The sequence below is a fragment of the Gopherus evgoodei genome, chromosome 2 (genome assembly GCF_007399415.2).
Source record: "Gopherus evgoodei ecotype Sinaloan lineage chromosome 2, rGopEvg1_v1.p, whole genome shotgun sequence".
In the NCBI taxonomy this organism is placed as follows: domain Eukaryota; kingdom Metazoa; phylum Chordata; order Testudines; family Testudinidae; genus Gopherus; species Gopherus evgoodei.
In genome coordinates, this window is record NC_044323.1 from 189,256,863 (window position 1) to 189,282,597 (window position 25,735).

General features: G+C 42.0%; 1 protein-coding gene across 1 annotated transcript; it reads left to right on the plus strand.

Moving 5' to 3' along the window:
• On the plus strand, nucleotides 1–23,827 carry BLOC1S4 (biogenesis of lysosomal organelles complex 1 subunit 4). The gene is made up of 5 exons (XM_030552570.1): nucleotides 1–274; nucleotides 3,048–3,119; nucleotides 6,783–6,884; nucleotides 12,167–12,301; nucleotides 22,988–23,827. Exons 1-5 carry the CDS (start codon nucleotides 86–88, stop codon nucleotides 23,087–23,089), a joined length of 600 nt encoding a protein of 199 aa, XP_030408430.1. The 5' UTR covers nucleotides 1–85; the 3' UTR covers nucleotides 23,090–23,827.
• The last annotated feature ends 1,908 nt before the right edge of the window (nucleotides 23,828–25,735 follow it).

The window sequence follows — 25,735 nt, forward strand, 5'->3', positions numbered from 1 at the left end:
CGGGTTTGCGGTTGGGAGGCCGTTTGCGACCCCGCCCGCCCCCCACGTGAGCAGGGGCGTCCGCGAACGGGCGGGGCGGGGCAGGATGGAGGAGGCGGCGGCGGAGGCGCCGGGCGCTTGGCTCAGCGGGGACAGCGGTAACGTCTCGCAGAGCCCCAGCAGCGCGTCGGGCATCGGGGAGGAGGGCGGCGACCCCCCGGAGCTGCTGCTCAGCCGCGCCGCCGCCGCCTACTCCGCCTACCTGCTCCCGGCCGGGCTCGACTTCTGCGCGCAGGTGAGAGGGGGCGGGGCGGGTTGTCCCCTGCGCGCTCCCGTGTCGGGGCCGCGCGGGGGCGGGGGGCTGACACCCGCGGGCGGGCCGGGGGCCTAGGCCGGAACCCGGACTGGGCGCCCCGCCCCCACCCCGAGGCGGCTGTTCGTCCTCTGCTGGCCCCGGCCAGGCCCTCCCGACTCGCCCCTATGCCCCGGGGTCTGACCGCCCCCTGGCCGCGCCGTCCCGCTGGTGCCTGCGCCAGCAGCAGACGTTATACTGGGGGTGGGGGATGTCTCAGGTTTTGGACACTCAAATCCTGGGGGGGGGGAGAGAGAGAGAGACACACACACACACTCTTTGTTGAGTTTGCGGGGACAACCTGGATTTCGGCTGAAGCTGGGCCCGTCCGGGGCGGGTTTCAACTGGAAAATAAGACCTTTGGGGGCGGGGGGGGGGTTGATGGAAACCAAAATTTAGATAGAAACTCTAAAGCCAGCACTTACTTACTGATGGGCCCGTTGTGCTGGGCGCTGCACGCCCATGAAAAGTACCGCAGAACTGCTATTTTGAGAGCTATTTGGGAGCTTGAGTTCATAAAATAAAGAAATTCCTAGAATTGGACTTTTCAGAATCACCGTAGGTTGGGTGCAGGGGTTGCCAGTGCAGGGTGTTGCTTTCACTGCCCCTCAAAGCACAGCTGGGGAGGGACTGTCAGTGCCTTGAAGGCATCAGAATGTCAAGGGATGTTAACTTGTTTTTCATCAGCTCACGTTCATTATGTGATTATTTGTGTTCTTCCATAGACTGGTTTGTATAACTGGTCATTTGTAACGTTAGTGTTTGTACATTTGAAGTTCTGCTGTTTATAGAAAGTACATGTAAAGATGGGGCCTCGGTCTCAGAGAGAGTTTAAACTCACAATCTATGTTAGGAACCAACAAGCACTGGCCTTGAAGGTACAGCAGCACATTTCATCTGTCACTGTCAAGAGACCTTTACATTGCTAGTGTCACAACCAGTGTTTCAGATCTCTGTAATACTCCTGAGGGAATTCTGGGCCAAAACATTCTGAGCACAGTATTTTAATATTCTGCAAATGTTATTTGTCAGTAAATAAATGTGAAGGCTCCAGAATGGCAGTGAGGAGCACAGGCCACTGGTTGCACAGAGGTGGGAACTTACCCTGGAGCCCCCGTCCTCCCTCCAACCCCCGGACATGGACTCCGTGGTAAGGCTGCACCCTGTCCTGACACAGTGCAAGGGCTGGGCCTGTCCCAGAAATACCCTGGGACCCTGTCCCTCCGCACCAGGTGTGGGCAAGCAGGCTCAACCCATCTTGATGCAAGTGTGGAAGGACTTATTGTGAGGGAATCCAGGTTGGGGGGGAGAGGGTTCTTATTGGGGTATTCTGGATGTGAGTGGCTTGGAGGTGGGAGGTCTAAGTATAAGAAAGGGGTCTGGGTGCATGGAGGGCTTGTTGGGGAGTTCCAGGTGTAGGGACAATGGGACTCTGCAGGGGCATCCAGGTGAAGAAGGTTGGGGCTCAGTGGGGAGGAGTCTGAGTGTGGGGGGATGAGTGCTATGGGAGTGGGGCTTGATGGAGTGTGGATCCAGATGCAGCTGGTTGGGGTTCAGTGGTATAGGAGTCCAGATATGAGAGGCTTGGTGGGGTGGGGGATGCAGGGGTGTTGGTGGGGGGTTCTGAATGAGGCTCAGTGAGGTGTCTGGGTATGGGAGGGACCCCGATGCAAGGGGATTGGGCAGACAGGCAAGCAGGAGCCGGGGGTGCAGACATTCCTGGAGCTGAGGAGGTTTCTTGGGGTGGGCCTGACCCAAAGCTGGCCGTTCCTTGCAAGGGAAGAGCAGGACCTGTTCTGCCCAACCCAGTGCAGGGTAGGAATCACAAGCATCCCCTCCCTCCATAGTGATTTTCACTCCACCATTTGCTCTAGGCACCCAAAATAACACACCCGCACTGCTGGGGAAGAGCACGTGGCCACTCTTGCGCTTCACTTTGCTTTCCTGTCAGAATTTCTGCAGGAAAACAAAGAAATCTGGGGGGGACGTGAATTCTGCATACATGCAGTGGTGCAGAATTTCCCCCAGGAGTACTGTAACCAAGAGATTAGAGAAGAAAATGTTATTTCTCTGTTGTCACTCTGTTATTTGATTACACTTAGTCTCACCAATTTTACTGTTTCTCCCAAATTGTTAGTCAGTTTTCTCTGTGTTGGGGTTTCACATAGCAGCAGGGGAAGGAAGAACATTTAAAATACCAGCAAAAATGTGAATTTTTTTATTATTATTATTTTGGGACATTACTCTTTACTCAGTTTTAAAAACTGACTAGATTTCAAGGTGATTTTATCAGTAAGCTATTCCTCCTATAAGAGGTAACTATAATTATACTGACATATACTATATGCATGAATAGATCTAACATACAGAACTTGTGACTAGTCATTTGTGTGTAGAGGTAGTTGCTAAGAAATGGCAAAATATTGGAGTTTCACTGCGATGTATTTTTCGTTGTTGTGATCTGCTATAGCAGGGTTCTCAAACTTCATTGCACTGCAACCCCCTTCTGACAACAAAAATTACTACATAACCCCAGGAGAGGGGGCCAAAGCCCGAGCCTCACTGCCCCAGGCAGGAGGCCTGTAACCTGAGTCCCACTGCCCAAGGCTGAAGCTTTGGGCCCCAGCAAGTCTAAGCCACTTCAGGGTCCCGACCCAGAGTTTGAGAACTGCTGTGCTATAGTGTATTTTTCATTACCTGAATGTATTTTTTACAGATAGAAAGTTTAGACAAGAGTCTAGAAGATTTGCTGACCAGGGTTGATGAATTTGTAGGGATGTTAGACATGGTATGTATTGATCTCTATAACTTCCATGTGGGTACTGCCAATTGAGGAGGGAGGGCACGCTGAAAAAGTTGAGTGGTTTGGGGTGTTTTTTTTTTTTTTTCCCTTCATGGGAATAACCAGCATATGATTAACATTAAAGGTCACTTTTTTTTTTTTTTAAGTAGAGGTCTAGGTGTGCAAACAGTTACCATGCTTGCTTACCCAAAAATTATCCAGTTTGCCTAAAGTGATGAGATGTTTGCACACATGTAACTGCTAATGTATATCTGAGCATGTATCTCAAGTCTCCTTTATGAAAGTGTATTAGCCAATACAATGATAAATATTTGAAGGGACACTTCTAAGTCATATTTGGCCCATAAATTTAATAAGAATAAGTTTTTCAACCCCTAAAACTAATAGACATGTTTCTTTGAATTCTAGCAGGTAGATCAGGGGTGGGCAAACTTTTTGGCCCGAGGGCCACATCTGGATGGGGAAATTGCAGGCAGGGCCATGAATGTAGGGCTGGGGCAGGGGGTTGGGGCACAGGAGGGGTATGGGGTATGTGAGGGAGCTCAGGGCAGAGGGCTGGGGTGCAGGCTCCCTGCCTGCTCTGGCCCTGCTCCGCTCACAGAAGCAGCCGGCACCATGTCCCTGTGGCCCCCGGGGGAGGCGGGGCAGAGGGCTCCACACGCTGCCCTCGCCTGTGGGTACTTCCCCCGAAGCTCCCATTGGCTGTGGTTTCCTGTTCCCGGCCAATGGGAGCTCAAATGGCGGTGCCTGCAGGCGAGGGCAGCACATGGAGCCCTCTGTCCTCCCACCCCCCTTTTTCTCCCCCAGGGACCACAGGGATGTGGTGCTGTCCACTTCCAGGAGTGGCGCAGGGCCCACGGAAATCCCATGGGCAAGATCCAGCCCGCGGGCCTTAGTTTGCCCACCCCTGGGATAGACATTTATAAAAGCCAACATGCCCATGCAGTCTTTGCAACCTAAATGTTACAGTATTAGGCTAGTGCATGAAAACCGAAACATGAAATTCACTGCTGTTTGGCCGTTGACAAAAATGAGATGTTTTCACTGAGAAAGAAGCCAATAGGAAAGAGCATAAATATTGAAAAGTTAATTAGATTTTATTCTTAATTCTTTCAGTTCTAATAATATAAGATTTGCCTTGAAAAATGTTAATGAAAATTAATCTGCTGAGGCACAACAAGATAGTAATCCACCGTTAATATAATAATTGCAAAGAAAAATATTTTGTTTGCCTGTCCAGGAAAAAAAATCTTTTGGGGCAAGTAGAATTTTGACAGGCTGATGATCTAAGACTGTTTTTGATGATAAATAAAGGAAAGCTAGGTTATCACTTATTAACCTGGTGATGTTCTTTAATTAACAGTACCATATTGTTTTATGTTCCTATTTGACTTCAGTCACTCTTGAATCTCCAGACTTCATCTTGTTCATAATTTCAATTATCATAATAAATCATTATGAGTCAGCCCTACCGAGTCAGACCATGGTCCATCTTGCCCAGTATCCTATTGCTGATGGTGTCCCATACCAGAACTTTAGGGAGAGTGTACAGAAGAGAACAATTGTGGAGTGATTCCCTCCTGTCTTCTCCTCTTTGCTCCTGGAAGTCAGAAGTTTAGGGTTTCCCCCAAACCATCTTCACTAATAGCCATTACTGAATTTTTAGTGGTTTCTAAGAGATGCAGAGTTCATTTCGGACTATAAGATTGTATTGTGTGTTTACAGTATTGAAACAGACTTGCAGTACTTTTTTGCAACATGCTTGTTGTTATTAATTAATTTATTTTATTAATAAAATAGCAAGATGCAGAATTTTAAATATGTAACAATAAAAAAATTGCAGAATTGCTAACTGGATATTGTCAAGTATCCATATATAAATAATAAGGATCATACTTACGTGGAGTGATAGTGTATGCCAAAAACGTAAAAGAGATTGATTGTTTTTCAAATTCTGGGGCATACCACCCATCCTTTCCCTGCTCCCCTCCCTCCCGCATTAGCAGGTGTGCATGAGGCCCTGACCAGTTAAGAATTTTTTTCTTGTTTCTTCAGAGTAGCCAGTGTGTGCTAGTCCGATTCCTTTGGGTGCCCAGCTCCACTCTGTGTGCCCTGGGGCGTTGTGGGTATGAGGCTAATCCCAGAGTCCCTACTTCTAGGATTCCCGTTAGCATTAGCCATGCTGTGCCGTAATCCTGCTGCCAGCCGATTCCCACAGAAATCACACAGCCTTGTAAGAACTCACTCCCTTTCCCCCTCTTTCTGTCTCTCACAATCCTCCCTTCCCACCATGGCTGAATTAGGAATCAACATTGTGGCAGCGCTGCACAGGTGTTCTGGCCCCACAGCAAAGGCCTCACACCCAGCACATGGACGTATGTGAAAGGAGAGAGCGGAGCCACTATGCGCGCACACAAGTTGTCGCTCCAGGCAGCTGGGATTCACACAGTGTGTGTGAGCGTCCTTCCGGTATTCATTGTTTATGTGGGGATTCCACCCCCTAGCTCCAAACTCGGCACCAGCTTTCCCTGTGCTGTGGGGGGCATGCATGGGACATGAATCTCTGGAGAGGGGGTGCAGCATAAAAAGTTAGGGAATCTCTGACATAAGACAACTTCAGAATTAAATTCCTCACTCATAAAACCAAATGCCAAAAAAAGAGAACCACGTGCAGTGAGTAATAGCAGCTTGTCTGCCATGGACAGAAAGAATATCTAAAGATATCTCTTAACCACCCTCAGTGTTGTGCCACAGAAGAGAGACATCAGATTGCATAGCACCTTCTTCTGATTAAAAGTGCTGTACAAGTAATGTAGCCTCATACGCCCAATGTGATGTAGCTATTTTCCACATTTTGGTATTGCTCTTGTAATATCACAGAGCAAAACCACACATATGCGAAATATGTTTCCTGTCTATATACTTCTCCAAGAAAAGTTAACTGCAATAAGATGTTGCTCCAGTATACATATAAAAAAAATCTTGATGCAGCTTGGCATATTCAGTTGTTTGGGAAAGATGTTGTTTGGTTGTTGAGCTTAAGGGAAAGAGAAAGGAGCAAGTCAGAGAAGGGACAGAAAGAAGACAAAAAAACTTTTTAATAAAATAGGTTTTCCTTTATCTGAATGGCAGAAATCATACTACAGTCATGGGCCCCTTAGAAAAACTTTAAATGGGTGGAAATCTCTTGAAACTATGATAACAATTGCACTTGAACCTCATGCTCTTGACATGCGGTGGTTCTTTGTGATCTTGAATTGCTGTCTTTAACTTTTCAGTGTCTCCGTTTTCCCATCTGTCAAATGGGGATAATATTAACCTTTGTAAAGTGTTTTGTGATCTTCGAATGAAAAGAGTTGAAAGTGCAAAGATTTATTGTTTTATTATTGGTTATTACGTTTTGGCTTCTGTTTTAAATTAGTGGCAGTCCTATGTGCCATTTGGAAATAATTAAGAAATGAGACTAGCATATGCTTGCATATGTTAACAGACACAGTACCAGCACTGGTTTGTTTACAGCCTTCAAGATCCAGTGGCTTTAACTAGATGTCCACTAACTTTAGTATTAGAATATACCAAAGTTATTGTGCAGATTTAGTCACTGTAGTGTTCACTCAATGTGATGTAATTTGTTTGGATTGTATTTAGATTCGAAGTGAGTCTTCTCAAGTAGTCAATGAAAGGGTACCTCAGATTCACACAAAAGCTACAGAAATGAGACACATATATAGAAAGATTGACAAACTAGAGGTATGTATTTTGATGTCAGTTATTTGCATTCCTTTTCTCAAGGGGACAGTACAATTGCATATTTTAATGTTTTTCCTTAGAATTGCAGACCCCTTTCAGATGCTTCAAAAACATTTCTATGCTGAATGTAGCAAACATTTTTTTTTGTCTTTCCAGTTTCTCAAGGTGTCTTTTTGCTTCAAAGTGTGAACTAGTGTTTTCGCACACAAGATGTGATCTAGTACGTGTAATGACGTGGGAACCCAATATTACATTATTAATTGGCTGCACGTGTCAGTCACAAATGTTTAACTGTTGCTGTTGGCTGGATGCCAGAGCTCTACAGGAAGTGCGTACGCAACTTCTTGTGACCAACAAAAATGGTACCAATTGTCTAATTTTCTTAGCACACTAATGACAAGTACAATGCTAATAGCAAGTGGAAATATAGAGGAGCTAAAGTGTTTCCACTTACCTCATGGAAGTTTTTTAACGTAGCTCTTCTGAGCTTAAAAGCAGGGGACAGGGCAAAGTCTTTGCTGTCAATTTCACAGACAAGGACATAGAGGCCCAGAGATTCACTTGTTGCCTAAGTGTTGAATACACACCAGGAAATTAATAATTGTGTGCACTTCCAGGGCACCATGTGAAATGAACAGAGGTTGCAGCATTCTGTTCCTTCATGCCATTGCCATCTTGGATTTTATATTAATATAGTAACTGATTGAAGTCAAAGATATTCTGAAACAAATGTGTATGTACCCCATTAACTCCCCATTCATTTTCAGTTTAGAATCGTCTTTTTGGGTTTTAAAACAAGTTCACTGACTTTCAGTTTTCTTCACAATCCTACCCTCCTCTTCCCCCTTTCTCTGCACTGATCTCTCAATGAACGCCTGTCCCTCCACAGTGAGGTATAAGAGCTTTCTAATCCACAGCTCCTAGTATCTGAAACTCTTCCTGGATCTCTATTTCAAAATCATTTCAGATCTTAGCTGTTAATATTTTTCTTCATTGCCTAGGTGGGGTAACATTTTCAAAAGCATCTAAGTAATTTAAGTGCTTTTGTACCATTGACGTCCACTGAAATTTAGGCACCTAAGTGCCTAAATCACTTTTGAGAATAGAATTTAGGAGCCTAGGTCATGTTGGTGCTTTTGCAAATGTTATCTTGGATCTCAATTTTCCTCTCATTCTACTGTTTAACTCTGAATTGTTTTGGGAGACGCTCTGTATGAAAGATACTATCAAAAAGCGTTAAGTTGTACTACTGACTTGAGAAAGCAGGAAAGCTAGCTGTCTTGTTCCAAGCACTGAGCACCAACATAAACGAAGATACTGTTCAAGAAACCTGGTGCTTTCAGAAAATTACAAAAAAAAAAAAAATCTATTAGTTCCCCACATTAAACCTGTATTAAGATTTGGATGTTAGTTACCTTTTCTAGTTTAGTTCGCAAAATTTCTCATTCTCTGAGATAAAACATTAAGTAAAATAAGTTATAATACTGTACAGAATACATGTACAATTCTCAGATGCACTGTACTGGAATACTAATGTGATGAACCATACAGATGGATGGTGAACTGATTTATAGCAGTGAACTGTTTTTTGTTCCATTTATTTTAATACTGACTTACTGAATGCATTGAGACACATACACATAAACTCAAACAAATTTTGAATTAAAGTTATGAGAACTTCCATTACAGATGTTTTTATTATCTACCCTGCACCAAGCATCATGTAAAATGTCTTTCTAAATAAGGCTGAGGACTGCTGCTACTAACCTTGTAATATAAGAGAAAGGCATTTTGTAGATGGGGTGATGTGTGTGGAAAAGGCAAATTGGAAAAAAGCAGAGATAACAGTAGTTCTAAAGTTGGCCCACATGATTCTCAGTGATAAGGCTAGTGCAGATGCCAAACTTAGGGGCACAATATCAATTTGATTATTCACTAGAGTAGCAAACCAACTAACCAAAAATCCTAAATAAGGCAAAAAGCACACAAGTATACAAGTATTTTTGGTTAGTTGGTTTGCTACTCTAGTGAATAATCAAATTGATATTGTGCCCCTAAGTTTGGCATCTGCACTAGCCTTATCACTGAGAATCATGTGGGCCAACTTTAGAACTACTGTTATCTCTGCTTTTTTCCAATTTGCCTTTTCCACACACATCACCCCATCTACAAAATGCCTTTCTCTTATATTACAAGGTTAGTAGCAGCAGTCCTCAGCCTTATTTAGAAAGACATTTTACATGATGCTTGGTGCAGGGTAGATAATAAAAACATCTGTAATGGAAGTTCTCATAACTTTAATTCAAAATTTGTTTGAGTTTATGTGTATGTGTCTCAATGCATTCAATAAGTCAGTATTAAAATAAATGGAACAAAAAACAGTTCACTGCTATAAATCAGTTCACCATCCATCTGTATGGTTCATCACATTAGTATTCCAGTACAGTGCATCTGAGAATTGTACATGTATTCTGTACAGTATTATAACTTATTTTACTTAATGTTTTATCTCAGAGAATGAGAAATTTTGCGAACTAAACTAGAAAAGGTAACTAACATCCAAATCTTAATACAGGTTTAATGTGGGGAACTAATAGATTTTTTTTTTTTTGTAATTTTCTGAAAGCACCAGGTTTCTTGAACAGTATCTTCGTTTATGTTGGTGCTCAGTGCTTGGAACAAGACAGCTAGCTTTCCTGCTTTCTCAAGTCAGTAGTACAACTTAACGCTTTTTGATAGTGTCTTTCATACAGAGCGTCTCCCAAAACAATTCAGAGTTAAACAGTAGAATGAGAGGAAAATTGAGATCCAAGATAACATTTGCAAAAGCACCAACGTGACCTAGGCTCCTAAATTCTATTCTCAAAAGTGATTTAGGCACTTAGGTGCCTAAATTTCAGTGGACGTCAATGGTACAAAAGCACTTAAATTACTTAGATGCTTTTGAAAATGTTACCCCACCTAGGCAATGAAGAAAAATATTAACAGCTAAGATCTGAAATGATTTTGAAATAGAGATCCAGGAAGAGTTTCAGATACTAGGAGCTGTGGATTAGAAAGCTCTTATACCTCACTGTGGAGGGACAGGCGTTCATTGAGAGATCAGTGCAGAGAAAGGGGGAAGAGGAGGGTAGGATTGTGAAGAAAACTGAAAGTCAGTGAACTTGTTTTAAAACCCAAAAAGACGATTCTAAACTGAAAATGAATGGGGAGTTAATGGGGTACATACACATTTGTTTCAGAATATCTTTGACTTCAATCAGTTACTATATTAATATAAAATCCAAGATGGCAATGGCATGAAGGAACAGAATGCTGCAACCTCTGTTCATTTCACATGGTGCCCTGGAAGTGCACACAATTATTAATTTCCTGGTGTGTATTCAACACTTAGGCAACAAGTGAATCTCTGGGCCTCTATGTCCTTGTCTGTGAAATTGACAGCAAAGACTTTGCCCTGTCCCCTGCTTTTAAGCCTGAAAACCTTGCTTTGTAAAACAAGCCCCAACCCCCGACAAGTGAAAGCCACAGCATGGTGACTGAAAGGCAAAATAGACTAGAGTACTATTAACAGAATTAAAGTGATGGGATGTATGGGGGAAAGTTAACTAGACGTGCAGTTTTAATCAGGGTGGATAAAAAATAGATTTTTTTAAAATGGACTTTATTTTGTTTTGTTCATTATGTTATAATAAGTGTAACATTTTAAAAATAAACCTGTTTAAAATGAAATCTGAATTTATTAAAATATGTGAAGGCTTAAACTTATAGTCTTTTAAAATGGTTAAATAAAAAATAAATATGCTGAGTCTGTGAGCCTCTATCAAAAACGTTGAATTAAAGGCTGCTATAAAGAAAGAATCGCAGGAGGGAAATCTAACGTTTGAGGTCAAGCTTTATAAACATGCCACAGTAGGTGAGCCTGAGTAACTTAAGAGACTGTCTCAGGGCTTGTCTACACTCTCAGCACTGCAGCTGCACTGTTGTAGGGCTAAGTGAAAACACTACCTTCACCAACAGGAGAGCTTCTCCCTTCAGCACAGCTACAGCACCTCCCAGGAGAAGCCCTTCTGTTGACATAGCGCTGCCTATGCTTGGGGTTACGTTGGTATCACTACGTCACTCAGGAGTGTGATACCTGAGCAACATAGTTATACCAACATAAGTTTGTAGTGTAGACCAAGTCGGATTTTACAAGAGACTTAGGCCATGTCTACACTACCACTTATGTCAGCAAAACGTATCTCACTCAGGGATGTGAAAAAAAACACACCTCTGACCGACATAAGTTTTGCCAGCATAAGTGGTAGTATGTACAGCACTATGTCAGTGGGAGAGCTTTTCCCGCCAACATAGCTATCGCTGCTCATTGAGGTGGTTTCATTGTGTCAACGGGAGAGCAGATGTGTCGCTGTAAGCTTGCTAGTGTAGACATGGCCTTAAATGACACTAGAAACTTAAGCTCCAGTCTCTTTTACTGAGTTCTATTTGAACGTTTTCCCAGACTGATCTGAAATAATCAGTTTAATTCACTGACTGCAGTTAATCCCTGTATTCAATAAATCATTTAGTTGTAAATGTGCAACATGTTTTGATACATAAATTTCTCTTATCAAAACATTAAAATTGGTTTGTTTAATAAAAAAGTATTTTATATGCTGTTTTGTGTGTTTAGTTTTAATTAAGTACTGAATATATTGAAAATGTTTTGCCTTTGGGTTTTTTCTCATTTTTTAAACAAATGAGCTGGGGACATTCAGCGTTTGATTTCCGACAGTTATCATTCTTGTCCACATCTGAGAGAGCCACAGACATTCATGGTTATGGAAGGAATTTCAGAGCAAGTGCTATGCAAAACAATTAAAGACCTTGTTACAAATTAAAGTATGATAACATTTTGTTTACTGCTGCTCCCCAAGACAAAATCCCTCTTTATGTAAACAAGTGTTATAAAACCTTTCAATTAAATAAAGCTGTACACGTGTTGTCTCACTGCATTAAATTGACCTGCCGAATGTTAATATTCTTCTATATTCTCTTTTAAAAAATGGTCTGTCTTACTCTACTCAACTTCCAAATTACCAGTTTCCAGTCATATGGAAGGTTGCACAAATGGGTTATTTGTGGCACAGATTCAGCAACGGAGATGGCACAAAAATACTGTGTTTTGTGGTCTTTGCGGATTGTTACCTGACAATTATGTTTGTTTCTACATGATCTGAACATCTTCAGACCTCTTGTTGGGAAGTGAATAAATATAGCTTTGTTTTGTTTTCAACTAGGCCTTCGTAAAAATGGTTGGAAATAATGTGGCTGGACTGGAGGAGCAGGTCACAAAGGCAGAAACAGACCTTGGAACTTTTCCAAACACCTTTAAAAAATTCTTACACACTATCAGTGTACCATCCTTTCTTAACGTAAGTATGTTTCTGTCAAGGTGAGTGTATCTTAAAATGTGCTCATGAGAATGGTAGGCTTTGAATGAGGCTACGATGAAGTTCTGGAACAGCCTTCCAAGGAGAATAGTTGGGGCAAAAATAACTAACTCATTTCAAGACTGAACTTGATAAGTTATGGAAAGAGTGCCTACAATGTCACATGGCCAGTCCTTGATTACTATTGGCAAATGTCATGGTATAAACCCCGACTCTGAACCTTAGTATCCAAAAGATGGGGTACCAGCATGAATTCCTCTAAGCTTAATTACCAACTTAGAACCTGTAGCACTGCCACCAACCAGGAATTCCAGTGCCTGGTACACTCTGGTCCCCCCAAAACCTTGCCCGGGGACCCCCAAGACCCAGACCCTCTGGATCTTAACACAAGGAAAGTAAACCTTTCCCCCACCGTTGCCTCTCCCAGGCTTCCCCTCCCTGGGTTACCCTGGAAGATCACTGTGATTCAAATTCCTTGAATCTTAAAACAGAGAGGAAAATTCACCTTTCCCCCTCCTTCTCTCTCCCCCTCCCAGACTCTCCCTGAGAGAGAAAGTAATCCTAACACAGAGAGAAAATTAACCTTTCTCTCCTGCTTCCCTGCTTTCTCCCCACCAATTCCCTGGTGGATCCAGACCCAGTCCCCTGGGGTCTCACCAGAATAAAAAAACAATCAGGTTCTTAAACAAGAAAAGCTTTTAATTAAAGAAAGAACAAACAGTAAAAATTATCTTTGTAAATATAGGATGGAATATATTACGGAGTCTTTCAGCTATAGACACTGGGAATACCCTCCCAGCCTAAGTATACAAGACAGCTGCAGCAGCACAGGAGCCAGCAAACAGAGCTGTAAACAGGGGAGTTTCAGTGGGAGTTCTGTTGGAGGAGCAGGTTCTTGCGGATTGTAGTGTGTGTGTGTGTGTGTGTGTGTGTGTGTGTGTGTGTGTGTGTGTGTAGGCTGCTAGGGGCAGTGTGCTGGGAGAGCAGCGGAGCCCTGATTAGGGGGTGGGGCTTACCTGATTAGGGGTCCTATATAAGTAGCCAGCCAGTCAGGCAGCGGCACAGACAGCTGCAGCCAGCAAACAGAGCTGTAAACGGGGGAGTTTCAGTGGGAGTTTCCAGGGGGAGATTGCAGGGGAGACTAAGACAGAGGAACCGACAAGCAAGTCAAGGGGTAGGGTGGTGGTCTGGTGCCTGCTGGGGGCTTGTGTTGGGTTGACTACCACGCATCAGGTGTGAAGGCCATGACTGATACAGAGGCAGCAGTGAAAGACACAATGAGGATGACTGGATGTGGAAGCTGCAGCATGTACATGATCCTGGAGGGGGCGCCTGAAAAGAGCTTTGTCTGCATGAAGTGCCGCCTGATAGAGCTGATGGAAGAGAAGATCCGAGGACTGGAGATGCAGGTGCAAACTCTGGTTGAGTTCAGAAGGGGGTTTGAGCAGACGATGGAGCACAGACACGAGGGGGCTGAAGGGATAAGCTCAGATGTGCAGATGGAAGCAGGACCAAAGAATTCAGAGGAGAGACTGCTGGGGGAGGAAAGTGGACGGTGGAAGCATGTGACTAAGAGAACCAAGCAGAGGAAAAAACGGGCCAGTGAAGGAGAAATAGAACTCAGGAACAGGTTTGCAGAGTTGGAAAATGAAGAAGGGGCACAGCAGGTGGTCGCTGAAGGAAAGAGGGCAAGGAAAAAGAGAAGAGCTGATAGTCCTGCAAGAGGAAGGGAGGAGTCAATGGAGGCAACACCAAATATGAGCCCCAGGAGGATTGCAAGGGGGAATAGAAATCGAGAGGACTTGCAGCCAGTGGGTGCGGGAGATAGACCGGAGAAGCACACTGTCACCAGGAAAAGGCAGGTCTACATGATTGGAGACTCCTTACTGAGAAGAATAGACAGGCCTGTGACTAGAGCTGATCGGGAGAACAGAAGGGTGTGCTGTATGCCGGGTGCTAAGATGCCGGATGTGGACCTGAGGCTGAAAAGGATACTAGTGGGAGCGGGGAAAAATCCGTTGATTGTCCTTCATGTGGGAACGAATGATACGGCTAGATACTCTCTGGAATGTATCAAGGGAGACTATGCCAGACTGGGGAAGACGCTTAAGGAAATCGAGGCTCAAGTGATCTTCAGTGGGATTCTGCTGGTTCCTAGAGAAGGGCGACAAAGGTGTGACAAGATTATGGCAATCAACAGATGGCTCAGGCAGTGGTGCTATAAGGAGGGCTTTGGGATGTACGGCCATTGGGAAGCATTTACAGACAGAAGACTGTTCTCTCGGGATGGACTTCACCTGAGCAAGGAGAGAAATGGACTTCTAGGATGGAGGCTCGCCGACCTGATTGAGAGCTTTAAACTAGAAATTTGGGGGAGATGGTTGAGAGATGTTCGGGAGATCTCCACGCCAGAATTTAACCTGGAGAGGGAAGTAAACAAAGTAAGAGGGGATACAGCCATGGACAGAAGATTGGCATAAGGAGGAAGGGTAGTGTAGATAACAGACTAACAGGTGATGTTGGTGGTAGAATGTCCGTGCCTAACAGGGTACAGAATATGAGTGAAGCCAAAAGGCAAAAATTAAGATGTCTGTACACTAATGCGAGGAGCCTAGGGAACAAAATGGAGGAACTAGAACTACTGGTGCAGGAAGTGAAACCAGATATTATAGGGATAACAGAAATGTGGTGGAATAGTAGTCATGACTGGAGTACAGGTATTGAAGGCTATGTGCTGTTTAGGAAAGATAGAAATAAAGGCAAAGGTGGTAGAGTAGCATTGTACATCAATGAGGAGGTTAACTGTAAAGAAATAAGTGATGGAATGGACAAGACAGAGTCTGTCTGGGCAAAAATCACGCTGGGAAAGAAAGCTACTAGAGCCTCCTCTGAGATAGTGCTTGGGGTGTGCTACAGACCGCCGGGATCTGATTTGGATATGGATAGAGACCTCTTTAATGTTTTTAAGGAAGTAAACACTAATGGGAAATGTGTGATCATGGGAGACTTTAACTTCCCAGATATAGACTGTAGGACAAGTGCTAGCAAGAATAATAGGGCTCAGTTTTTTCTGGATGTGATAGCTGATGGATTCCTTCACCAAGTAGTTGAAGAACCGACAAGAGGAGATGCCATTTTAGATTTGGTTTTGGTGAGTAGTGAGGACCTCACAGAAGAAATGGTTGTAGGGGACAACCTTGGTTCGAGTGATCATGAGCTAATTCAGTTCAAACTAGATGGAAGGATAAACAAAAATAGATCTGTAAAAGCAGCAAGGAATCCTGTGGACCTCATAGACTAAGAGACGTTTTGGAGCATGAGCTTTCGTGGGTGAATACCCACCTCCTCAGATGCAAAATAGATCTGGGACTAGGGTTTTTTATTTCAAAAGGGCTAACTTTAAAGAATTAAGGAAATTAGTTAGGGAAGTGGATTGGACTGAAGAACTTGTGGATCTAAATGCGGAAGAGGCCTGGAATTACTTTGTCGCAGCTGCAGAAACTATCGGAAGCCTGCATCCCAAGAAAGGGGAAAAAACCATAGGCAGGAGTTGTAGACCAAGCTGAATGAGCAAGCATCTCAGAGAGGTGATTAAGAAAAAGCAGAAAGCCTACAAGGAGTGGAAGAAGGGTGGGATTAGCAAGGAAAGCTATCTTAGTGAGGTCAGAACATGTAGGGATAAAGTGAGAAAGGCTAAAAGCCAAGTAGAGTTGAACCTTGCAAAGGGAATTAAAACCAATAGTAAAAGGTTCTATAGCCATATAAATAAGAAGAAAACAAAGAAGAAGTGGGACCGCTACACACTGAGAATGGAAAGGAGGTTAAGGATAACCTAGGCATGGCCCAATATCTAAATAAGTACTTTGCCTCAGTCTTTAAAAAGGCTAATGGGGAGCTTAGGGGTAATGGAAGGATGACAAACGGGAATGAGGATATGGAGGTGGATATTACCACATCTGAGGTAGAAGCCATACTTGAACAGCTTAATGGGACAAAATCGGAGGGCCCGGACAATCTTCATCCGAGAATATTAAAGGAACTGGCGCATGAAATTGCAAGCCTGTTAGCGAGAATTTTTAATGAATCAGTAAACTCAGGGGTTGTACCGTATGACTGGAGAATTGCTAACGTAGTTCCTATCTTTAAGAAAGGGAGAAAGAGTGATCGGAGTAACTATAGGCCTGTTAGTTTGACATCTGTAGTATGTAAGGTCTTGGAAAAAATTTTGAAGGAGAAAGTAGTTAAGGACATTGAGGTCAATGGTAATTGGGACAAAGTACAACATGGTTTTACTAAAGGTAGATCGTGCCAAACCAACCTGATCTCCTTCTTTGATAAGGTGACAGACTATTTAGACAAAGGAAATGCGGTAGACCTAATTTACCTCGATTTCAGTAAGGCATTTGACACGATTCCACATGCGGAATTATTAGTCAAATTGGAAAAGATGGGGATCAATATGAGAATTGAAAGGTGGATAAGGAACTGGTTAAAGGGGAGACTACAACGGGTCGTACTGAAAAGTGAACGGTCAGGCTGGAAGGAGGTTACTAATGGAGTTCCTCAAGGATCGGTTCTGGGACCAATCTTATTTAACCTTTTTATTACTGACCTTGGCACAAAAAGCGGGAATGTGCTAATAAAGTTCGTGGATGACACAAAGCTGGGGGGTATTGCTAACACGGAGAAGGACCGGGATATCATACAGGAAGATCTGGGTGACCTTGTAAACTGGAGTAATAGTAATAGGATGAAATTTAATAGTGAAAAGTGCAAGGTCATGCACTTAAGGATTAATAATAAGAACTTTAGATATAGATTGGGGACGCATCAGTTGGAAGTAACAGAGGAGGAGAAGGACCTTGGGGTATTGGTAGATCACAGGATGACTATGAGCCGCCAATGTGATATGGCCATTAAAAAAGCTAATGCGGTTTTAGGATGCATCAGGCGAGATATTTCCAGCAAAGATAAGGAGGTGTTAGTACCGTTATATAAGGCGCTGGTAAGACCCCACCTGGAATACTGTGTGCAGTTCTGGTCTCCCATGTTTAAGAAGGATGAATTCAAACTGGAACAGAGACGGGCTGCTAGGATGATCCAAGGAATGGAAAACCTCTCATATGAAAGGAGACTCAAAGAGCTTGGCTTGTTTATTCTAGCCAAAAGAAGGCTGAGGGGGGATATGCTTGCTCCTTATAAATATATCAGAAGGATTAATATTAGGGAGGGAGAGGAATTATTTAAGCTTAGTACCAATGTAGATACAAGAACAAATGGGTATAAACTGGACACTAGGAAGTTTAGACTTGAAATTAGACGAAGGTTTCTAACCATTAGAGGAGTGAAGTTCTGGAACAGCCTTCCAAGGGGAGTAGTGGGGGCAAAAGACATATCTGGCTTTAAGATTAAGCTTGATAAGTTTATGGAAGGGATGGTATGATGGGAGAGCCTAATTTTGGCAATTGATCTTTGATTATCTCCAGATAAGTATGCCCAGTGGTTGGTGATGGGATGTTGGATGGGATGGGATCTGAGTTACTGCAGAGAATTCTTTTCTGAGTGCTGGCTGGTGAGTCTTGCCCACATGCTCAGGGTTTAGCTGATCGCCATATTTGGGGTAGGGAGGGAATTTTCCTCCAGGGCTGATTGGCAGAGGCCCTGGAGGTTTTTCACCCTCCCCTGCAGCGTGGGGGCATGGGTCACTTGCTGGTGGATTCTCTGCAGCTTGAGGTCTTCAAACCACAATTTGAAGACTTCAGTAACTCAGGCATAGGTTAGGGGTTTGTTATAGAAGTGGATGGGTAGGGTTCTGTGGTCTGCTTTGTGCAGGGGGTCGGACTAGATGATCACATTGGTCCTTCTGACCCTAGAATCTATGAATCTACAAATTAAAATCTTTTCAACAAAATACAAATTTGAACTCCTTCCAGCCAAATACACATTTGCAAATAAAGAAAACAAACATAACCTAACTCGCCTTGTCTATCTAGTACTCACTATTCTGAACTTATAAGAGCTGTATCGGAGAGATTGGAGAGAAACCTGGTTGCACATCTGGTCCCTCTGAGCCCCCAGAGTGAACAACAACCAAAAACTAATAGCACACACACAAACTTCCCTCCCTCAAGATTTGAAAGTATCCTGTCCCCTGATTGGTCCTCTGGTCAGGTAACAGCCAGGCTCACTGAACTTGTTAACCCTTTACAGTCAAAAGAGACATGAAGTACTCCTGTTAACTCTTACTTATCTGTTTATGACAGCAAATATCTCCTAACACCAGAGATGGGACACTAGATGGGGAGGGCTCTGAGTTGCTGCAGAGAATCCTTTCCCAGGTGTCTGGCTGGTAGGTCTCACCCACATGCTCAGGTCTAACTGAGCACTATATTTGGGGTCAGGAAAGAATTTTCCCCGAGGTCAGACCAGCAGAGGCCCTGAAGGTTTTTCAACTTTCCTCTGCTGTGTGGGATATGGGTCACTTGCAGGCTTGAACTAGAATAATCGGTGAATTTTATGTATCTTGAAGTCTTAAATCAAGATTTGAGAACTTCAGTAACTCAGCCAGAGGTTATTACATGAGTTGGGTAAGTGAGGTTCTGTGGCCTGCGATGTGCAAGTCAGACTAGATGATCATGATGGTCCCTTATGGCCTTAAAGTCTACTAATCTGTGAATTTATCTCTGAGCTTAAATCTGAAGTTTTTGCACATGGCACAAGCTGGGTATGGTCCACAAAGATAATCTTACAACAGAGGAACCAAGAGAATAAATTCTTTTAGGGGCCTGAGTTCATGCTCCAAAGAGAACTTGTGTGAGTCATGAAAAGTGCTACAAAACAAGCACTAAAAGAGCAACCCTTACATAAAAGGTCATTGAATTCTGACCTGAAGGCAGATAGGAGGAACCTGTACAAATTAAAAATGTGAAAGGAATGTTTTCAAAGTGCTACTTCATGTGAGAACATCGAAAGTGTTAAAAAGAGAAAAAGGTCACTGAGCCCTATGTTGTTTTAAAGATAAATAATGGTGCCATGGTCACATGATTTACAGTAAATTGATCACAAGGCACCTTGTTAGATGGCTTTCATACAGGAGAATAAAATTACTTTTCCTTTGTGGTAATGGGCCAGTTACGTGTTCAAAAATGAGAAGTACGCTACATAACCTGATAGAAAGATTAATTTTAACTTTTTAAGTTCATGACAGTCACTTGAGTTGTGCTGTCAAACCGTAGCATCAGAGTGGTAAAGAAGAACACATTGCTAGAGAGCTAGCATTGTCTCTTAGACAGCGCTGAGGGTAGAGGTCAGAAAACCTGTTCCCAACTCTGACACTAGCTCTGCAGCTGTGGGCAAGTTATTTATCCTCCTAGTGCCTCATTTTTCTTGTTTGTAAGAAGGGGGTGATAAAATACTTGCAGTTTTAAGAGGAAAAATATTTCATTCAATCCAGGGCTTGTTTCTAAGCCACTTAGCAATTTTTCTTTTTATATTGCAGTAGCATCTAGAACCCCCATTCACGGACCAGGACCCTACTGTATTCTTGTTCCCACAAAAGTAGCCTTTAACCCTTCTGTGTGTGCTGCTACAGAAGTCATTAAATGCAAAAGCTGAATTATACAATGTTAAGGTTACAAATTTTTATTCATAACCATGACAGTGCTGTTCCAATTTGTAAAAATGGCACTGGAGTGCTTGATTGTCTCTGTGGTGATCAGTGTTTCACAGTTCATTGGTTAAAAAGTGGTTATTTTTGAACTGCCAGCATTGTACCCACACACTGGGATTTGAAAGTCCAATTGTGTTCTAGCTTGAACATTATGCACTAGATGAACATTTATTACACTAGTAATAAATTCAGTAGTGGAAACTTAATAATTCTGTTGATGAACAAGCTAAACTAGAATCCAAGTGTCTCTACCATAGCTGTGCAGGTCATGTCTGACTAAAGTGAGTATAAAGCAGTATGAATATTTTCACTAACAATAAACAGAGACCAAATCTTTTAAGTACGGAGATGTCATTTCTACCAATCCCTTTTCTCAACGCAGTTTCATGCATAGGGTTCTCTGCATGCATAAAGTTAAGCAAGTACTTAAGTGTTTTCAGGATTGGGGCCATAAACAATATTTCACATATTATAGCAAGCATTTGGGAGTGAATAGTATAGTTAGTTATCTTAGGACTTTTGTCCTAGCTTTTTTCACCTAACAACTTTCTGGTAACCTTTCCTTTTTGGCCGAACTTCTTTGGCTGCAATTTTTTTCTCTTGCCAGGAGTTTTTGTTTGTTTGTTTTTACCTTTTGACCAGTCCTTGATGTGAAAGAAGTTTTGGCTGTTCTTAAATGATGTATTCACAGTCTCATTTTAAGACTGTCCCAGAAGTTCTGCTCCTATTGGGATTCTGGTCATGCCAAGGAGTAAGAATATACAGTTCTCCCACCTCCAAATGTCACTGAGGGGGCAGATTTTTTTACACTGCTAAAATTTGAAATGCCTACTGAGCAGACTCAAAACTAATTATCCTTATCCACTTAGCAGGACACTCAGTGTAAAAGAAGAGTAAAAAGTAGTTTCAGATACTGTGCCTTCTCAAGAGTTCTGCCAACTTTTATGGTCTTAATCATGTTTTTTAAATATTTTCTCCCATGTTGCTGTATGGAAAAAACTGATGGAAGCAGGGGAAACTGCACAAAGTAGAAAGATATTCTTCTCGAGAATTTTTCAGTTATAATCTTATATGTTACTTTTAACTAACTTTTTACTAGATAAAAACACAATTTCAGACAGAAGTGATATTTTTCTAACTTTAGCTAAGACTTTCTGTTGAAGGAGCAAGCCAGATACCAAGCTGCCATTTTTCACTTTATATGTTGTGAGCTGCCGATAAGCAACTTTCAGTTTACAGTTTTGTTCAAGTTTCTTATAACCCAAGTGTCAGAAGGGATTTTCCTCAGATTTTCCAAATAAAGTTCACTTCCTGGCTGAGGCCAGTTTATTGAGAAAGTGATGAGTATGTGAAAGCAAAGGGTAAAATAATTTAAATCTTAATGATTACAGCAGGTATAATAATGTAAATTGTCAAACTGCCTGTGGTAAATGGCACTTTAGATCTGTAGTGTTGCAATAACAATAGTATGGATAAGCTTAAGGAAATAATGAATTCTCCCTGGTTTAGTTGTTGGATTTATTTCAGTTATTTAAGATGAAGTTATGTAGGTTGTTACATTTAAGCTACCAAAACATGCAGAAATAAAATGTGTTTTCTGTGTTTTAAGAACATTCGGAAATTTGTCTGAGTATACAAAGAGCATCATCAGTCTTGCCTTTGCCTTCATCTTTGGCAAAAACAATTGCCTTTGACTGATTTAAAAATGGTTTAGAAAGAAGTTAAGTATTTGAAAATCGTTCTTATATACATGCACCGACCTTTTTGAACTTTAACAATGCCAGTATTTAATAGAGCTCCATATTTGTGTGTGAGTATGCAAATTGAAAAGTCATTACACTTACTACATTTTTGCATTGTATGGTCTTTTAAAAAAAAAAAAGGAAAAAGAAATGAGCAATTTAATCTTCTAACCTTTGGAAAATATAAATCATGAAGCCATATGAGTAGGCTTGGAATGCTTTGATTTTTATCAGTAAATGTCGGTAAACATTGGTTTCAGTGTAAACACACAAACTGACAAAAGATTTCCATCAATGGTCATCTAAATTTAGGCAAATATGAAAAATACTGCTTGAGAACTTAGTTTGACTTAAGGATACTTACTTCATATATTTTGACATGTGGTGTTGACAATTTGAGTTTTAATGGTTATAAAGCTTTAGCTCTTTGAATAGCAGTGTCTGCTGTCGTTACATCATTATTGTCTGGTATCCCTCGTAACTCCTTGCAATTTGAAAATTTAAAAGATGAAAACAAATTCTTAAACCCCATAATTTCATGTAACTGTGAATTTAAATAGATAAAATATTTTTAAAATTCTTAAAAGTAAACATTTTTTATCAAACTTATACAAAATAAAAAAAATAAAAACATATTTTGCAAAGCCTACATATGAGCTGGCTCAGTGCTTAGTGGAACTCTAGCTGTCATATGATTTCTGCCCTAAAGGAAGTAAAAGAAGTCAATGAACAGTAGTGTCTCCTCCTCATCCTTCACATATGGAGCATTCAGTACATCACTTTATTACAGTTCATATTTTTCAAAAATATTTGTTACCTTTAAGTTGCATTGTTGCTCTAGTCTGCTAGTCAGGTTATTTCTTCTTTTCTTTAATTATGTGCTTTCATATTATACTTTAAAATAAATTTCATGTACTAGATCAAAAAGTTAAATACTCAGTGAGAGAGGCAATATGTTTCTGGAATATAAAATAACCAAGTTTCCCATTTCATTTGATTATAGTGACTTCATTAACGTAAGGCAACCTTTAATTTAGCCAGTTAGATTGGCAAGCGTGTGTTTCTGTTTCCAGACACTGAGAATAGAAACAATGTAAAGTGGAAGCAATTTTTATGTGAACTATGCATTTTATATGAAGGAGTTCTTGTCAGTTATGAAGAGACAAAAGGCTTGAGGTTAATGTTTTATGCAAGTATAGCTCATTACATAACTGGTAAAGTAAGGCAAAAATCAAATAAAATGTTTCTTAATCACAGAAATCATCTTCCTCACGGCAACATCAGACCCTGTATGAGCCTCCAGCCCTTTTCAAGACTGAAGACTACTTTCCATGTCTCAGTGAGCCACCTTATTCATGATTTTGCTTTTGGGTTGACATGAATCCAGAAGAGAAAATGGCAAGTGAACAAAAGCAGTGCTCAGAGTTGCTGCATTTCTATGCATATCAATGGCAGATTGCCATCCTGACTGTGTGCCACTATCTGTCTTCAGACAGTATTATAAGCAGACTTCAACTATTTGTGTATAATATATGATTATAGAAGTCTTCCTAAAGCAAAGCTATAAACTTTCAGGTTAAGAGAGAGAAATTGGTAAGGGCACTCTTGCAATTGATTTTTCATTTTTAAATACTCCCTAGTAGGAAAATGGATAAATAGGAAATGTCCTTTTTCTCCCCATATTGTAATACTTTAATTCTGTGCTGCTACCAATATTAACATCTATACCACAATGCTTCTATTTTTTTTAAGTAGCCCTGTGGTAACTGAGATGAGAGAAGGACAAAGCTCTCTACGTTAATGTCCCCAAGGAATGGCTCGAGTCCTGGTCTTCAACATCTGAGAGCATGTATTAAAAATACATAGCAGTAAGATCTTCACAGTTCTATGAACTGCTAACTCCACCAAACTCTGTAGCATGAGAACAGGAATGTGATGACCGCTGTAGAATTTCAAGGGTAAAAGTCTAATCTTGGAAGTTCTGTTTGATACATGTATACAACCTTGACTTTTGTAAATGCCAAAATTCTATCTGTATGATTACCAAAGCTCTTGTAATTAAAATGATGTACTTAAAGTTGAAATAGTTTATTTGTATGGATTTTTCTAAGTGATTATGATTTGTGATCAAATGAGGCTTAAAAATTGCCTATGTTGTGTACATTTCTATGAATTTTCCACCTATTAAGGCTTTGAGCTGTATTCGCGTCGGATCTGTGAAGTTAAGCTGGTGAGACCTCATTGGTATGTGGATTGGAGAAATCTAAGAAAACGTAAGTGCTGCATGTGATATAGTAGGTGATATGCCTCTCTCTCAGCTGATAATGCCCCACTGTCTCATTGGAGGTTCTGTCTTTCCAGATGAGACAAAGCAGAGGTCCTAACCCACCATACGGCTGAGTTAAAGTGCAGTTCTGGTATGGACAATGAATTGTCTACATAGGATGTGTGTTCCCATATTTGTATCTCATCAACTTTCAGATCAAATTTTCAAATAGGATTTTTTTTTCCCTAGCAGTTATCCTTGAAACGCACACCAGGAACTGAAAAGTCAAGGTGTGTTCCTTCTTCCTTATGCATAATCTCCAGTAAGAATATTTAGATCAAGAGTCATCCATAGATGCGTTTTCACAACTCCAGTGAGGCTAATGGAGCCTTCCCATTTAGTCTGGTGTGAAGGGAAAGTATAGCTGTACCTCTAGCCCTTCCCAAAACGGAAGGGAGGGACAACCGTGGCTAATTCTTGGTGCTAGCCTCACCAATGGGTAATGCAAGGACAACTGCTCAGCAGAATCATGGATGCGCCACCTGTGTTCTCTGTCCCTTATCTCACTGGGCCAGGGCCAGGGCACAGTCCATCCCTACATATAGGAAAACTCAGCCTTCTTTGCTGTGTTGGTTTAACTAAATTAAATGTGGTTTGGCATCCCCCCTTCCTGTATATTGAATCTGGTCACGTTTTTGTGTTCCTTTTCTACAGATATCTCCCGTTTACACTATTTTGTCTTTCAATACTGAATGCCTCTTACAAGTCTAGCCATTGCATGCTTTGATTTCAACAAGGTCATCAGCTCCTCTAACCCATGACTCTCCAATGCCCCAGCATCCCTTGAAGTCCTCAACTCTGATAAGGGTAGGAGGCGGTGTTGGAAGAGCAGGTGCGCCTGAGGTAGCTGGGCGATTGCTGTCCTTGGTTTATGCAGCTAGGAGTAGGTGAGGGGCACCTCTGCCTGCTACATACACACCACTGTAGTTGCTCTGTTTGGCTCTCCTTCCCTGAGATGTGGGAAAATGGGGACAGCTAGCAAGAGGGTATTTCTCTGCAGACCTGCACTTGATACATTTTCCTGCTCCCCAGATACCTTCCCCAGCATAGATGCAGGACTGTCTAGCACTGCTGCAGCAGGAGCTGAGCTGGGAGTCCCTCCTGCTATTAGGTTTGGAGGGGACAGGGAGAGATGGGGAGCTGATATTGAAGCTCTGGGAAGCATGCAGTTGACCCCTCTCAATCTATCTTTGTGGATCTAGCCCCAGATCCTCAAAAGTATTCAGATGCCTGGCTCCCACATAGAAATCAGTGGGAATTAGGCACCTAAATATCTTTGAAGATTGGTCTAAATCCAGTGTAGCAGGGAATTGAACCCTGATCTCCCACATCCCCATCTGAGTATCCAGATACCTGGATTATCAGGCCTCTGTCTGTAACATATGAGCACAGCTGCAAAGGTCTATAAACAAAACTGTGTATCTGGGATTGGTGGTCTAGATCCACAAATATACTTAGGCACCTGGCTGTCTCCTTAGGTGCTTACGTCCATCATCTAGGTAGCATTGACGTTCTCAGAATGACCACTCAGTTACCACCCAAGGCTGTAAGTTACTAGATCCCCATAGACACCCACATTTCTGTTGGTGGACATGTGCAAAGCTACATACGTCCTCACATTGCCCCACAGCAAGGTCACTACTTGGAGCCCTTGCTCACACCCAAGTCCCACTGGTGTT

Bases quoted from the DNA above. Each gene is read 5' to 3' on its own strand.
- BLOC1S4 (XM_030552570.1), top strand. From the start codon at position 86: ATGGAGGAGGCGGCGGCGGAGGCGCCGGGCGCTTGGCTCAGCGGGGAC. The intron at 3,120-6,782 runs GTATGTATTGAT...GATTGTATTTAG, and splicing joins TTGTAGGGATGTTAGACATG to ATTCGAAGTGAGTCTTCTCA. The intron at 6,885-12,166 runs GTATGTATTTTG...GTTTTCAACTAG, and splicing joins GAAAGATTGACAAACTAGAG to GCCTTCGTAAAAATGGTTGG.